Source organism: Talpa europaea (assembly GCF_964194135.1).
Source record: "Talpa europaea genome assembly, chromosome: 4".
Classification (NCBI taxonomy): domain Eukaryota; kingdom Metazoa; phylum Chordata; class Mammalia; order Eulipotyphla; family Talpidae; genus Talpa; species Talpa europaea.
The window spans coordinates 146,804,871-146,821,155 of NC_140070.1; the positions used below are offsets into that span (position 1 = coordinate 146,804,871).

The following is a 16,285-nucleotide window of genomic DNA, read 5'->3' on the forward strand; positions in this document are numbered from 1 at the left end:
CAGACCTAGGGGTGGAGGACTTGACTCAAAGGGGCCTGTGTGAGCAAAAGCGTTAAGCAACTATCAACTGCGGAGGAAAGCCAGAAAGTTGCACAAGGAAGAGAAGGTCATGGGGCGACCCCCGGCTCTGTGCGCCCTTCGTTTGGTCAGAATCTCAAGAGTGCCTGTTCCAGGCCACTCCCACCTCCCTGAACACGTCTAATTGCTATTTCTGGTTCAGTTGGTGGTTTTCAGCCCCTCTGAGGACCTCTTAGGGGAGGCGTGACCCCCGAGATTCTGGGCTGCCTGTCCCAGCAGGGCGCCGCCCTCCCCGCCTGGATCCTGTGACTGGGCCTCCAGGAACGAGGCTCTCCCTGCTCTGCCAGGGCCTGGCTGGGGCCAGAGGCTGAGGCTGGGCCCCTGGTCAGTGGCCCCCCTGCGACCTTTGCCCCTTTCTTCGTGGGCCTGGGCTCCCCGGCCAGCGGCGTCGTGGGGACTCGCAGGGCCCGGCACACAGCAGGTGCCCAGCACGCGGGCACACGCTTGGGGACACGGCGGGGGCCGGGTGAGAGCGGAGCTGGCGTCCGGACTGACAAGAGTTTCTCCTCAAGGAATGTGCTGCTCCTGCCCTTGACTTTGGGAGCGGGGAGCAGCCGCTTCTCTGCCTTGATTTCCTGCCAGTGACAGGAACCAGAGCCTCCCCGCTCCCCTCCCGGAGTGCGGCGTCCTGAGGCCCTGGCCATCCCTGGGCAGTGAGGGGGGAAGGCCAAGGGCCCCGAAGCTGGGGGTGTACCTGGGGCAGCTGCCCCTCCCCAGCCCCAGGGGGAGGAGACTCAGGAGGGCCCATTCACACCAGGCTCCGCAAGGCCACTTTCACCCCCTCCCCCAACTGAGACCCAGGCTCCGGCAGACCCTAGGACCTACCTGGAATCACCCCCACTGCCGCCCAGGGGTGCCTCAGCCTCACAATCCCCCGAAGGTCCCCACCACCTGCCCCTGTGAGTCTGCACGGTGAGGGCCGGTGGCGTCCGTCCGCCCCAGGAGCTTGGCCCTCGTGGTGTCGCATCGCTTGTGCACAGAAAGGCCTGGCTGTGTGGCTGCCGTCCCCACCGAGGCCAGGAACCATGTGTCCCACCTAGCCATTGCTCACCTGGACGCCGCCCTGGCACTGCCCAGCGGGCTGCGTGAGGCTGTCTGCAGCGGGCAGGCGGGAGGGGGCGCGTGGCTCTGGCCACCGCACATGCACGAGTCGGATTGTGCCAATAAAACTTTATTCACAGAAACAGGCAGAGGCCAGCCTATGGGTGGACGCCACGGGAGCTGAGCTACAGGGGTGAGGGCGGGGGAGGGAGCCATCAGGGCACTGGGGACCCCCGGCCGGCCCGAGCTGGAATTCCTCTGGAGCTGGATCTCGGGGGCTGACACCGGGAGGGGGCTCACATCTGACTGCCAGCAACACCCCGGTCGGGGCGCACCAGGCCTGCGCCACAGGTCATGTGGGCGGGGGCCCTGGTGGGGGCGGCAAGCACCACACCAGGCATGAGCGGGCCCACCGCCTTCCCGGGACCTTCTCTCCTGGCCCCCCTTCAGTCTCAAGAGCCCTCCTCTTCCAAAGAGGAGACCGAAGCACCTTACCCGGCTCCACTGGAACCCCAGGAGTGGGTGCCGGGGCTGCCCCCCTGGGTCCCCGGCCTTGCTGACATCAGGTGGGCCAGGCCTTCCCTCCCCGCGGACACATGTGCAGGCCGAGGCCCGCTCCGCCCATGTCCCCTCTGGACACCCCTCTTCCCCAGGAACCCCTCAGGCATGGGGGTTTCAGTGTCCGCCTCCCTCCTCCCCTCAGGGCCTCCGTCCCCCGGCCCAGAGCCAGCAGTCTGGTTTCCGGCACGCGGGGGCTGGCAGCAGGGAAGGCCCCCCACACCGGGCCTGCTGGACAATGTCCACGGAGCCTCCGGCCAGCTCCCGGAAGGTGTCCCGTCCACCCGTAAGTGGGGTGAGGGCTCAGCCTCTCAGGGTGCAGAGATGCAGTTCAGAAGGCGCTCGGCAAACCCGGAAGCGTGGGGGGTCCGGGCCCAGCGTGTGTGCGGGGCGGGCAGCCCAGCCAGACACGTGAGCAAGCTGGGGAGGGCGGAGGGCGGAAGGGGCAGGAGAGGGGAGACTTCACCTGAGGGGCTGGTGAAGCCGGGGTGAGGCTGAGGAGGCAGGAGGGAGCCCGTGCCCGGAGGGGGGCACTGGGGCTGAGCAGCGCTGGGCCGGGAGCCCTCACCCCTTTCTCTCTGCGGCAGAGGAAGCGCCCAGGTCGAGGGCCCGGCCCGGAGGGAGCGAGGCTGCGCCGGCGAGTGCAGGGACGGGCCCAGGAACGGCAGGGACGGGGCCCAGGGACCGGCTGGAGGCCGGGCTGGCCTTCGGCCCCGCAGGGGCTTGTGAAAACAGGACTTGGGCAACAGGCTTCTGCCGCTTCCTCCCTCCACGGCCCCCACCATTTCCTCCCCCACCGAGGGTGGGTTATTTTTATCCCGGGTTTCCAAAAGCAGAAAACCCCACCGCCCCCCAGGTGGTTTGCGTCTGAACTTGAACGTCTGGGGCAGGGCGGGAGGCCAGCCGGGGAGGGCGGGCAGATTGGGGAGCTCCTGGGGGAGGTCCAAGCCCAGACCGTGCTCCACCTCCACCGGGGGCTGCTGGCCTGGGCAGGCGCAGCACCTGGAGCTGGGCCAGGCCCACCGTGGGGGGCCCCTTGCTGGACCGGGGCCCTGGGCTGCTCCCTGCCCGTCCGCGTGTGGGAGGAGCCGCAGCAGCCGGACGCAGGGACCAGGGACGCAGGGACGCACTCCCCAGGCTCCCTGCTGTTCCTGTCCGTTCCCTCCACGCCCTGTCGTGCACCTGCCCTCCGCCTCCTTGCAAGTCCCTTTACGCACGGGTGACACCCACGCTCTGGCCACCCTGTTTCACGTGGGGGTTGCCCTGGAACGGGGGGGGGGGGCACCGTCTCCCCAGGCCCACACTGCCACCGGGCTGGGGTGGGGGGGGATCCTGCCTTGCCGCCTCCCTGTCACCTGCGAGTCCTGCCTTGCCCAGCACGCCAGGCCCAGCCCCTTGTCCTGGGCAGGGGCCCCCCCGCAGTCTGCCTCCCCAGAGAGACTGGGCAGGCTGAGGGGGGGTGAGGGGGAGGACAGGCTGGCCAGAGTCGGGGGACAGGGTGCCCCCTCCAGGAGACCCTGAACGGTGCTCCCACCCTGGCCGGCCTCAGGCCCAGCGTGTCCCCTGGAGGCTGGTGGAGGACACAGCAAGGTCCCTTGTGGCTCCGGCCAGGGCTGGGCTTCGCTGCCATCCTGCTGCGGGGCCATGGGGGGCGGGGCGGCCGGGAGGCCCCAGAGTCTCTGCCCTCACCCAGGCTGGGCCCCCGCGGGAGCCACAGGCAGCGGGCGCCCTCAGGCGGCAAAAGAAGGAGCCACATCCGCGCGCGCCACGGCTGCGGGACAGACACGGACCGGCCGGCTGGGCAGGGGGCAGGGGCGAGCAGGGCCGGGGAGGGGGGCTGTCTTCACTCTGAAGGCGGCGCCCCTCTCCCCACTCTGGGTGCGGGTGTGGGGTCCACGTGCTGGGAGGGACCCCCCCGCTCTGGGTGGGACATTTTTGTGGTTCCGGCTGCTGTGTTGTGGGGGGACAGCTCGGAAAGTGAGGTGCCCTCCACCAGTGCCCCCAGGGGGCTTCAGGCCTGCGCTGTGGAGGCGGGAGGGTGGGCAGGCTGGGGGGGGGGTGGAGGGTAAGTGAATACCAGGCTTTCCTGCCCTCCCGCCACGAGGACTGAAGCTGGATCCCGCGGCCCTGAACGCACCTGAGGCGGCACCTGGAGTGGGGTGTGGGCATGAGTGAGTGGGCGCACCTGGGCTGAGACCGGGCTTATGAGGGCGGCGTCCCGGGGACGCCAGCAGAGCGCAAGAGCAGAGCGCGAGAGAGACCAGAGCGAGAGAGCGAGGCCAGGAGAGAAGGCCGAGAGCCCCAAAAGAGCGAAGACTTGGGGGGGCTGGGGGGACTGCCGGCCTCCGGCCCCACCCCCAGCACCCCTGCCTGCGTGCGCCACCGAGGGCCCCAGGACCCTCTCTTCCTCCAGCCGTCTGCTCGGTCCTGGAGATCTGCTCTGTGCTTCCTGCCGCTGCACGGGGCCTCTCCCAACACTCCCTCCCCTGCAGGACCAGGTCCGGACAAGACCCCCCAGGGCTCCGGGCGCCCTGCTCAAGTGAGGCTGAGGAGCAGCCCCCCTGCCCGGGAGCACACGTCACACGTGCGCTCGTGCCCTGAGAGCACAGCCTGGCGGGGCCCCAGGCACGGGTGCGGCCCATGCCAGGTACGACGGAGTGCTCCCAGGGCCGCTGGGCCCCCAGGACCTCAGATCCCCCTGGGTCCCCCAGGACAGCGGACTCCCCCTGCTGGGCCCCCCAGGGCCACAGATCCCTGTCAAGCCCCCAGCCCCGGGCCTGGGGACACCCACTGGACCCCCCTGGGGCTATGAACCCCCACAGGCCTTGATGGGGCTAGGGGTGGTCACTTTGGTTTTCCTACAGACTGGGGCTGTGCTCCCTCAAAGAGCGGGGGGCAGGGGGCTCCCTGGTGACAGTCAGGTGTCGCTGCTGCAGCCTGAGCAAGTGTGATCCCCGGCCAGGGAGTGACCCACAGGGTGCAGCAGACCCCTCCCGTCTCCCCGCCGCTCCCCTCAGGGGTGTATCTCAGTGGATCTGCCTGTTCTCCCCACTCTGTCTCTGGGGGAGTCCTCTCCTCCCTCAAACCTCTGCCCTGCACCCCAGTTTTTATACACATAAATAAAAATAAATATTAAAAAACCCCATAAAGCGGGGAGCCATGCCAGCTAGCAAGGTGCTGCTCATTTTTGTGCACTTGGATCACAGTCCTTTTCCAGACACGTCTCCTGCAGATGTCGTCTCCCAGCCCGTGGCTTCTTGCTCAGTTTCTCGGCAGCGCCCTGCAGAGGGGGAAATCTTGGGAAATCTCAGTTCTCAAGAATCCCAGGGCATCTCCCCTTCCTCCCGGGGCGCACGCCCTAGGTGTCACATCTAAACGGTCTTCCCCAAGCCCGGCGTCACCCAGGCCTCCTCCCGGGCGTCTCAGGGAGGTGTGGGTGAGGCTGGGTCTGGGTCTGAGGTCCACCCCCTGTTGTTCTGGGGGGTGCAGGCCTTGCCCCATTTGCTGGGGACGCCCATTTTGGGGAAAGACCATCTTAGGGCGGGTGAGGACGCTCCAGCCTCTGCGCCCTTGGCCTCTGCGGCAGTCACCTGCGGCCTGGAATGCAGGAGGCGCGGGGGAGCTGGGCTCGCGGCCTGGCGCACCTGGGGAGTGGTGTGGGCGTGTGTGGGTGGCACACCTGGGGCTGAGGCTGAGCTGTCAGGGCGTCAGAGGACAGGATGGCAGGGGACGCAGCGGTTGAACAGCTGCGAGGGGGAGAGGATGCCAGAGCGAGTGGAGGGTGAACAATCGCCTGCCAGCCTCTCAGCGGCCTGCCCTCCCTGCACCTGGCTGCCACTACAAATGGTGCAGAAAGATCATTGAAAGCCACTGAGGGGTCCTCCCTGGTGGTGCAGGGGTTCAGCACAGCGCTGTGAAGCTACCCCAGCCTCTGCAGCACGAGTTCCATGCCGGGCCGGCCAGGGAGCTGCCCACAGGGCGCAGCAGACCCCGCCTGTCTCCCGGCTGCGCCCCTCAGCAGCGGATCCCAGGAGACCTGCCTGCTCTGCTCCCCGCTCTGCCTCTGGGGAGTCCTCTCTCCCCACACTCCTGGCCGGCACCCCGGCTCTTGTGCGCATAAATAAGTAAATCTTTAAATAAAGGCGCGGATCCCGCTTTCCCCCCCCCCGGCTGCCCAGGTCCACAGAGAACCGCCCTGCGCTTCCCGCCCGCCCGCGCGGGGCCCCTGCTGGCCACAGGCCCGGGCGCGCGCTCTCTGACCACTGCCCGCGCCCGCGGGGTCTGTCTGTCCAGGCAGGGCGAATGCGCCCCGCGGGCTGGAGGGCGGCGCCCCCTGGGGCTCCTGCGGCTGCGGGTCTTGCGGGCGTCCTCCTGCGGGGAGCCTCGGGCTCACGTCCGCGGGCAGGCGCGGGGCAGGCGCGGGGCTCACGTCCGCGGGCAGGCGCGGGGCAGGCGCGGGGCTCACGTCCGCGGGCAGGCGCGGGGCAGGCGAGGCGCGCGGGCGTCGGCGCGGCCGGGGTGGGGGGGGACGTCGCCGCCTCCGGGGGCCGCCGGGGCGCCCAGGGCCGCATCCCGCCTGCCGCTCCGCGCCCGCCGCCGCCGAGCCTTGCGGGTCCTCGCAAGGGGAGGCCGGGCTCGGGTCCGGGTCCCTGCGCCTCGGCCGCCCCGGCCCGCCACGTAGCGTGCGGGGGGGAGCCGGGCCCCGGCCCCCCGCGGGCCGGACCTGGCGCGTCTGCCCGCGCCCGCACCCCGAGGCCGGTCGAGGCCGTGGGCGGACGGGGCGCTGCTCCGGCCCCGCCCCTTCCAGCAGGGCGCACCCCCGGGACTCGCCGCCGGCCCCGGGGCTCCCGCCCCCCGGCGCCCGGAAGGCGCAGGGCCGCGCACGCGGGCACCCCGGGCCGCGCCTTCCACCCGCCCGGCCGCGGCGCGCGCTGCGGCCCCGGCTGCCGGCCACGAGGGGGCGGCCTTGCGCCGAGCGCCCGTCCGCACCTGCCGGGGGCGTGTCCATGACGCGCGGCCCCGCCCCGGCCCCGCCCCGCCCGGCCCGGGCGCCTGCGCAGTGGGGCGCGGGGCGGCGCGCGGAACTCTCGCGCGGCGGCGCGTGTTTCCCGCGGGCCGGCCGGGCGGACGCCGCATGGGCAAGGTGCGGGCGCTGCGGGCGCGCGTGCACCCGGCGGCCGTGAGGCCCGCGGGCCCGGCCGCGCCCCCGGCCCGGGAGGCGGCGCTGCCCCCGGCCGCGGCGGGCGGGGCCGGGGCGCAGGTGAGCGGGGCCGGGGCGCGGGGCGCAGGTGAGCGGGGCCGGGGCGCGGGGCGCAGGTGAGCGGGGCCGGGGCGCAGGTGAGCGGGGCCGGGGCGCAGGTGAGCGGGGCCGGGGCGCGGGGCGCAGGTGAGCGGGGCCGGGGCGCGGGGCCGGGGCGCGGGGCGCGGGGCGGGCGGCGCGGCCGGGACCGGGGCCGCCGCGCCTGCCGGGCCCGCTGTTCGCGCTCAGACCAGGCCGCGGAGCCCCCGCGCCGGGCCGCCCGGAGCCGGAGCCGGAGCCGGAGCCGGAGCCTCGCAGCCGGCGGGCGCGGAGGCCGCGGAGGCCGCTCCTGCCCCGGGCCGCTCCGGAGCGAGGAGCCCGCGCGGGGCCCTGGCCTGGGCTGGCGGGGGGTGCGCGGGGCCCCGGGGCGAGGGGGCGAGGCGGCGGGCGCGGGCGCGAGGCTGGGGATCGGGGGGCGGGGGCGCCGCGGGGCCTGGGGGCCACCGCCTCGGCGCTGCCCTGGGGCCGGGCCGCCCCGGCCCCGCCGCCTCACGGCTCCTCTGCCCCGCAGGCCCGGGCGCCCGAGCCCACCGGCATCTTCGCCGGGACCCACATCGAGCCCGGCGCCCTGGTGCAGCGGCTGGACCTGGACTCGCGGAGCGTCGCTTCCCTCGGGAGAGGTACTGCCCGGGGCAGGGCCCGCAGCTGCACCCCACCCCCCTGCCGGCTTTGGGTGATTTCTGTTCAGGGCGAATTTTGAGTCAGCCTGTTCTTTTCTGGAAGTTCTTTTCTAGAAGAACTTAGAGACCTGTAACCTGGGAAGGGGCAGGGCGAGCCTCCCTGGGCACCCCTCTGCTGCCTGCTGCTCCTGCGGGGCGTGGGGCGCCCGCGTGCTGTGGCGAGGAGCAGGGTGGCCGCCTCCCGGTGTCTCCGGGGGTGTTTCTCTGGCCACGGGGCTAGGGTCTCGCCACCCTCTCTGTGCGGGGCCCTCTGGTGAGTGGCAGGTGCACCCCTGTCCGGCACGGCGCCCCTTGCTGTGTCGAGCGAGGTGTGCGTTGGTGCTGGTCTCTCACCACCCCCACTCCTGCCCCCCACATGCTCGGCCCCCACCCCACCAGGGTGTCGGGTGCCAGCCCAGTTGTGAGTGCTCCTCAGGCTGTGGGTGACGCTGCTGGGAGGTTTTGATTTTTATCTCGCAGCAGGGCAGGGAGACCACCGGGCCTCCCCCACCCTCCCCCACCCTTTCCAGGGCCCAGCTCAGAGCAGCAGGTGAGCGGGAGTGCTCTGAGCGCTCAGCAGGGCCTCCGCACTAGCCATCTGGGGATGAGTCCGTGCGCCCCCACTTCTCTGAGGTCTGCTTTTGGTCAGGAGGGGGGCCAGGAAGGCTTCTCCGTCTGCTCACTGGTGCGCTGCCAGGCTGTCCGGACTTTCCGCATGGAGCTGTGTCCTGGACGCAGGGGCCTGTGTGCCGGGGTGTTGAGATGCCTTCCAGACCCAGTGGGCTTTGTGTGGTGCAGGCCCCGCCCTTCTCCAGCGCTGCCGCCTGCCCTGAGGCCTGTGGGCCCAGTTGGAAGGGGGGGGGTCGCCGAAAACCTCTAGAGGGGAGAAGAAGGGGCTCAGTTTCCTTCCCTTCTGAGATGCTTGTCTGCAAGGACTGGAGATGCTCAGGGGAAGCCCCGGGGTGCCCCGTGCTGCTCCGGAGACCTGAGGTGCTTGTGGGCTGGTCCAGGGGCATCTCCTGTGGGGAGGAGCGTCCTCAGGCGACAGAACGCCCTACAGCAGGAGATGGGCGTGTCTGCAGAGGCGGCCTGGGTTGGGGAGCAGAGCAGATCCTGGCCTGGTCGCCCTGGCCTGCGTTACGTCTTACCTGTGACGCCTGTTTGGGCTCTGGGTGAGGGGTGGCCGTGGAAGGTGTCACACAGTGACGTGGACGGGACCAAGGGGTGAGCGAGGTCCCTGGTGGCCCGAGGGGTCCAGGTGCCCCCGAGCTCCGGGCTCACCTGGCCACTTGGGCCCCTCTGTGTTCTGGCCTCATTAGTGCTGCCTTCTGGGGGCACGCGGCACCTGCTGACCAGCTGCTGCTCAGAGGCCGCCGGGCAGGGAGAGCATGGCTACCTGGAGCTGCCTGGCCATGGCGCCCTGGGAAGGCTGCTGCCTGGGGGAACAGGGGAGGGGCGTGGGGGGGCACCGCTGCAGGGCCTCTCTCTACACCTCTGCTCCTGCTGGCGTCCCTGCTGGCGTTCTTGCTGGGACGTCAGGGCCAGCTGGGCACTGTGGTGCTTGCTGGTGGCATCTTCCCTGAGTGGAGTGCGCTCCGCTCATTCCCAGGCGGGTGGGGGGGACTGCAGAGCTTTGGGCGCGGCTGGCCCAGGAGCACCCCTGCCAGTCCTGTCGCTCCGGTTCTTGTGGGCAGCGGCTGGAAGTCAGCCCGCGCTGTCCTCTGGTGTGCAGCCTGGGCTGGGCAGCATGTCCCCCCCGGACTTGGCCCGGGGAGGAGGCCAGGCTGCAGGGACACAGGGTGCCGCCTCCTCTCCCGGCAGAGACCCGGCAGAGAGGCGCTGCCTGAGCCGGGGCTGGCCCCCAGCTGCAGTGCAGGTGCGGCCGTGCCCAGCAGGGGGCGGCAGAGCCTGGAGCCGGGGCTGGCAGCGCCTTGGGCCTCTCCTCCACCCTCTGCGGCCCGGAGGCAGGGCTCACTTTCCTTCTGCGTCTGCACCCCAGGTCTCAGAGCAACTTGGGGAGCGAAGGTGGCGAGGTGGGTCTGGGTCAGGGCTGTGGGGGAGCCGGTGTCCTGTGCAGCTGGAGCCTCAGGACAGAGGGGGTGCTTCTGGGTCCGCCCTCAGATTCGGGGATGGTGGATGAAGCTGGGGGTGCGCAGCCCTCGGGGCTCCCTGCTGCTGCTCTCTCTCTGCGCGAGTCTGAGAGTTCCCGGAAGAGCAGCTGCCTGTTGCATTGGGCCGGGAGGGTCTGGGCCAGGATGGGCCCCCAGACCCCCAGCCACTGCAGACCTGCCTGCCTCCTGTGAGGCTGTGGCTTTGGGGCAGAGCAGGTCTTGGGCGGGGCTTCAGAGCTCTCCAGGGGCCCTGGCCTGCGGACACCTCTCACCCGTGTCTCTCGTCTCTCGTCCCCAGGTGCAGAGCCCAAGGCCGTGCTGCCCAAGAAGGAGAGGCTGAGGCTGAGGCGCGCCAGCTGGCTGCAGAGTAAGTCGGCCCATGGAGGCCTCTGGGTCCCTTGTGCGTGGGTGTGTGGGGGCGACGGGGTGGGCAGGCTTTCTCTGGCCAGCAGGTCGCGGCTCCAGTGGGGTCTGGGCGTGCCTCGCCGTGGCCCCCCTAGGCCTGCGGCCTACAGGGTTAACTCGGGATCGCTGCTTTGTGCGCTCAGCTAAAGCGCGGTCTGTGATGATGGTTTTCTTGGAAGGCGTGAAGCGTGTGGTTCACGTTGTTCATGGAAACTTGCTGTTTTCTTCCCCAGTTATTAGTTTCCTGCCTTCTGTTACTTTTGGGTGGTCCCTGAGGGGGTGTTGTTTCTCCTGTGGGGACTGCACGGAAAGGACCCGGGGTGTTGATGCCACCTTAAGCCAGAAGCACGGGGTGCCAGTCCTCGGCGAGGCGGGCCTAGAGCGCCAGCTGGCCCTCCTGGGGGTGTGGGGTGGGAGAGGCGGGTCACAGGCCACACTTGGAGGCCAGCGCTTCTTCACAAGAACCCAGAGCAGCTGGACGAGGAAGGGAGAGTCTTTGTAAAGCAGCAGCACCAGGACGCCCGAGTGTCTGGACCCCAGCCCAGCTCTGCTCCGCGACTTGGAGTCGGGCAGGGTTTTCTTTTTCTTTCTTTCTTTTTTTTTTTTTAAGATTATTTATTTATTGTACAAGAGCTGGGGCACAGGCCAGAGGCACCAGAGGGCGAGAGGATGAGCCAGACCCAGAGCGGGGAGCAGAACAGGCAGACTGACGAAATACACTGGCGAGGGGAGCAGCGGGGAGACAGGAGAGGTCTGCTGCGCCCTGTGGGTCGCTCCCTGGCTGGCCGGGTATCGAACCCGCGCTGCAGAGGCTGCGGACAGCTTCACAGGCTGTGCTCAACCTGCTGCGCCACTGGGGAGGTCCAGGGTAGAGTTTTCTTAAGCAAAACAGGTTGCGTCACCCACCTGGCCCCTCAGACTCAGAGCAAAGGTCTGGGAGACGCGTTGGTGTCGCTGGTAGGACCCGCTCGTCAGGTGGGTCTCCAGGGTTAAGAGCCGGAAGGGCCAGGCCAGGAGGAAGCGCTCATAGGCCGGGCGGCGGCCAGGTGACCCGGGGTGCCGTGGGGGTAGCCGCGCCCCGGCCCACTGCAGAGAATAGGGCTGCAGGAGGGTCTGACCCCGAGGGGCCGGGGTGGTGCTGGTGGGCTCCTTCCTGCTGTGCTTTCTCCGGGGGTGGCGGTGGCCTTGCCTCCCCGTGCCGACGCGGCCAGAGTCTGGCTGCTTAGGGCCCAGCAAGCCCGGTGCCCGCACAGGGCAGAGGGCGTCCTGGCCAGCTCGGCAGCGTCTATTTCTCTCTTGAGGACCCTGGGGCGGGGCAAATGGACATGGGACCTGCACGGTCAGCCTCGGCCAGGCCTGCACATGGCCAGCAGCCGGCACAGGTCACGCGTCTGAGCTCGTGTTGTGTGGGCAGCTTCAAGATGTTTCTAAGTGGAATTCCAACCCCAAGGCCGAGCCCCTCGGGGCCCATCTGGCACAGCAGCCGCGGCCCTGGACAGCCACCGCCTTGTCTCTGCGCCCCACTCTGCTCTGCACCCCTCCCGGGGCTCTGCCCTGGCCGCGCTGCCCCCGCCCCACCACCAGGCTAGCCGCCTCCGAGAGCCCCCTTTGGGCTGCTGCCCGCCTGGCCGCGCCCCCTGCTGTTTGCGCCCCGAGGCACCACACACAGGAGGAGCAGCTGCCCGGCCTCCAGGGACGCTCTGGGTCTGACTCCCCTGCCCCTCCCTCCACCCACGGGCGCCTCCAACCTGGTCTTTGCTCTAGAGAAGCCTCCCGCTTGAGGCCTGCAGCGCCTCTGTGATTACGGGGAGAGAGTAGCTCCAGCGGCTCCCCTCCCCCCAGCTTCCCGGGAGGAGTGTCGGGGGCGGCAGGGGGCCTTGCTGGGCTCACGTGCCACCTTCCCCAGAGATCCAGGCCCTGGAGCTGGCCCAGCAGGCGCGCCGGGCTGAGCAGCGGCGCAGAGCCACGGCCGTGGTGGGCGACCTGCAGCCCCTGAGGGACGCCCTCCCCGAGCTGCTGCAGCTGGAGGCCGGCGGCCGGCGGCAGCGCACCCGAGGGTGAGTGGCCAGCGGCGTGGAGGGCGGCTCAGGCCGGGGCGGGCTGCACGCGGCTGTCCTGACCCGACTCCCACCGTCCCACCCCCGACCACACCTCCGGTGGTCTCCCCGGGCCGGGTGGTCTCTGGGGGGCTGGTGCACGGGGCCCGGCTGTGGGTCCAGCTCCCCCGGGGCAGAGGCAGGCCCGCCGAGGGGCCCTGGTCACGGCTGGCGCCCCTCCCTGCGCCTTCCTGGGGGACCTGCTTTGCCTGTGCGGCCGCCGGGGCAGGCGCTGGCGGCCTGTTGGGGACGCTGGGCTGAGCGCGGGAGGGGCCTGGCGGGGGGCGCTCGAGCACGTGGTCCAGACCGGGAGCCCCGGCCTGCGGAGCAGATTCCATTCCTGGTGCTTGCACAAAAATGTGACCCCGCTCTGGGGTCTCCTGCGTGAAGTTTTCTCATCTGAAAAATGTGCTCCAGCTCCGGGCAGCGGGGGGGTCGGGATAATCCCCGGCCAGCAGGCCCCAGAGGAATGCGGGGCCCCTGCCTGGCTGCCGGCTCCCCGGGTGTGTGGTTGCCTGTGCGGGCCCTTCCCAGCCGTCCCCGCCCCGAGCCTCTGGCCGCCCGCTCCGGCGGGGCGCGGGGGCGTGAATGGGTGTTACTTCCTAACGGTAGCTGCTTTACAGACGAAAAGGGTATCTGGCCCCCCACATCAGCCCCCAGCCCCCCAGGCCGGCAGCCGCAGCGGGTCGGCTGTGTCCCCAGGCCCGCCGGCTGCACTGGGAGCCCCGAGCCCGTGTGTGGGGAGGCCCCGGTCTCCCCGGGCCCCGTCGGGATCTTCTGGTCAGTCCCCCGCGGCCCCTCTCGCTGGGACAGTTTCTCACCCCCCGGCCTCTGACGGGCGGGCTGGAGGGTCCCCCCACCGTGTCCTCCCCTGCCCACCGTCCTCTGGGGCAGGGTCTCTGGCCAGGGCCTGCTCGTCCGTTGCGGATGGACACACGGGCCTGGAGAGGCCCGTCACCCTGGCTCGTGGTGAGGGGGTGAATTAGATCAACCCACAGCAGAGGCCCGGGGCGGGGCCTGGGTGGGGAGGCGGGTTGAGGTCTGTCCCAGGCAAAGTGGGGGGGAGCCCCGGGTCTGAGCCCTGGGCAGGCCCGCACGGAGTGGGCGCCAAGGCCAACCGCAGAGCCAGCCCACCGGAGGCTACGCGGCAGCCGCGCTTGTCCGTGAAGAGGCGCCCTAGGCAGCTGGTCCTCGGTGGCCAGGACCCTCGGGCAGCCCAGCATCAGGTCCGCTGTGCGGGACGTGGCTGCCCCGGCCCCTGACCGGGCGCCCTTGGCCTGGGCTGACTGGACTGGATAGCGTGGACGTGCCCGGAGGAACTGGGCACCCCTCACAGGACAGATCCCTAGGCCCAAGCTGGCCACCCCTAGGCCCCGGCCTGGCGTGTCAGAGACGGGGCGGCTGCTGGGGGGAGGGGCCGCTGTCGTGGTTTGAAAGTGGGTAAAGATGGGGCCTCTGGCGGGAGGCGCAGTCGAGGTGTTGGGCCTCGGCCTGTCCCTGCCCTGTCCGGGATCCCCTGCCGGCTCCGAGCAGCCTCCCTGCCACTGACCCGCCTCTCTGCCCGCAGCGCCAGAGCCAGCGCCAAGCCTCGGCCCACCGAGCTGAGCCGCATGAGCGCCGCACAGCGGCTGCAGCTCCTGTGAGTATCCCCCGCCTCTGGTGGGTGGCCGTGTCCCAGCCGTCTGCACTGTGGGGGCTGCTGCGTGGGGCCTGCTCTGGGCACAGCCCGTTTCCGGGGGTCAGGAGGCCCCGACCCCCACCCCAGGACATGAGGGAGCAGCCTCTGCCAGAATAGAGAGTGCTTTAGTGCTTGGGCGCTGCCCTTGGGCCCGGCCCTGGCACTCGGTGATCCAGGGGACTTGAGGGTCTCCCTGTTGCAGTCAAGAAGCCGGAGCCCTCCCACCACCCCCGGCTTGTCCCGGAGCCCCCTCCCTGGTTCCTGCCATACTCTCCTGCCCACATCCACGGTCCTGCCCCCTGCATGCCCCTCGTCACAGCGCAACCATGTCTGCCCTGCCCCGGGCCCAGCGGCCACAGAGCAGCAGTCCCCGGGGCCTGGGCTCACACCCCGCTGTGGCCAGCCCCGCCCCTCTCCCCCCTCCTCCACAGCAGTGGTGCCCGTCAAGGTCACCTGCTTCTGGGGCCCGGGGGCAGCCCTGTTGTGAGTGCCACCGTGAGCTTGGCTGCTCCAGGCCCTGTGTGACCAGAGGAGCCACTGCCCAGCCCAGGCATGACCTGGCTAGACCTTCACCAGTGTCCCGTGGGACCCACACCCTGCTCCTCGCTGTAGTGACTCCTTGGCCCCCGGGCCTGGCCCGCCTGCTGGGTGTCCAGGCTGCGTGGGGTGAGCAAGGCAGGGCCTGCTGGCCTGTGCCCTCCCCAGCCCCGGGCGTGCTAACTCTGACTCGGCTCTTGCAGCAAGGAAGAAACGACGCGTTTTCAGGAGCTACTGGCCAGTCCCGCCTACAGAGCCAGCCCCCTACTGGCCATCGGAGAGCAGCTGGCCCAGCAGCTGCAGCTGGACAACCCCCAGCTCTGACTGGACTGGGGCGGCTCCGTGGGCCCCGAGGACGACACGCTTGCGGGCCCCCGTGTCGCCGCTGCAGCGAGGCCGCGGGCTGTGCTGCGCCAGAGTGACGGTGCCACGGCGCTCCCTCCCTGCTGCCAGCCGTGCGGCCTCCAGGCTCCTGCGTGGCCTGGGCTCAGCTGAAGCCGCACCCTTGCCCAGCGGGTGTACTCACAGGGCTGTCGTGGGGGGCCGCCCCATTCCACCCCCCACCCCCTTCTCCCAGCAGCTCCCCTGTGCCCCGCTGTTGCTCCCTGGCTGTCCCCTGCGCACCCGGGAGCGGGGCTGCTGTTGGCCACTCCAGCCGGGGCCTGCAGAAGCCTCACCCGTGGAGGGGCCCCAGCAGCAGCAGCTCCAGCCCAGGGGGCGCCCCGTACTGCGGGCCGAGGCAGGAGGCTGCCGCCCGGGCCTCCCAGATGCAGTGACGGCCAGCGCGCCCGCCTCGGCCTTGGGCGGGACTCGGCCTCCGCTAGGTCTGGGTCCTGGGCGAGAACCTCTGGCGTCCACCCACGGGACCTCGTCCGGGAGCAGGGCGTGGTCGGCACGGTGCTGCGCTCCACGGCGCCTTCAGCGCGGCCCCGGCGAGGGGGCTGTGAATAAAGACCTATTTTTGCAGTGAAGTGAGAGTTGGGGTCGGGGCGGGCTGTGGGGCGTGGCGCCGGCCCCGGCGGGGATGACCCTGGCACGCGTGGGCTGGTCCTCAGGGCTGCGCTGACCGCCGGGGCGGGGACACCCGCCCGTCCCCCAAGCCCTGCTCAGGCTTCTGACCTCTGCCGGGGCGCCCGGGCCCCTGCGGCCGGCAGGGTGGGGGCAGAAGGGCCTTGTCCCCGGGGTGGCTGCCGGCTCTTGCCCGGCCTCCGGGGGGACCCAGCAGAGCTGGCAGCTGCCCAGGCGGTGCTGGAGGGAAGCGGGGAGCCGCAGCCCAGAGGGCCACTGGCAGGACGCGCCGGCTCTAAGCCAGCCCCTGTGGCCCGGCGCCAGGCCCGCGGGTGCGGTGCGGGCAAGGGGCGTCCCCGCCTGGAGGGGGTCTCGGGCGGTGGGGGCCGCAGCTGCCGCCCGAGCCTGCCCCCGGCGGCCCTGCCCGGGCTCTTGGGTCCTTTCCCGGTAACGGCCGCGCCATGGTGGGTGCAGCAGGAGGAGCCGGCGGGCCCGGGCAGGCCCAGACAGGCCTGGCGGGGCTGTGGCCACACAGTGGCTGGGGGCCGAGGTCAGGGTCGCGGCGGACGGGCCTCCTTGCCCACGGCCCCGCGCAGTCTGCCCTTTCGGGCCAGGGGCGGGGCGGGCAGGTGGGCACTAGGACATTCCTCTGCGGCTGACGGCACCGCCGCCCTGCTGCCAGGCTGTCGGTGGAGACGCCGCCAGCCTTCCAGGCTTCGCCCCATGCTGCCCCGCCCTGGCGTGGAGAGCACCCCGCGCCTGGGTGCAGGATGGCCGTCGTGGCCTCGGGACCCGGTGTGGGGCACCAGGGGGCA

At 71.0% G+C, this 16,285-nt stretch overlaps 1 protein-coding gene across 1 annotated transcript; it reads left to right on the top strand.

Annotated features, from left to right (window-relative positions):
- Positions 1-6,811: 6,811 nt before the first annotated feature.
- On the top strand, positions 6,812-15,428 carry SLX9 (SLX9 ribosome biogenesis factor; the record flags this gene model as incomplete). Its single annotated transcript, XM_084231326.1, has 6 exons — positions 6,812-6,937; positions 7,488-7,596; positions 10,045-10,113; positions 12,058-12,208; positions 13,815-13,886; positions 14,666-15,428. 6 exons carry the CDS (start codon positions 6,812-6,814, stop codon positions 14,784-14,786), a joined length of 648 nt encoding a protein of 215 aa, XP_084087452.1. The 3' UTR covers positions 14,787-15,428.
- Positions 15,429-16,285: the final 857 nt, after the last annotated feature.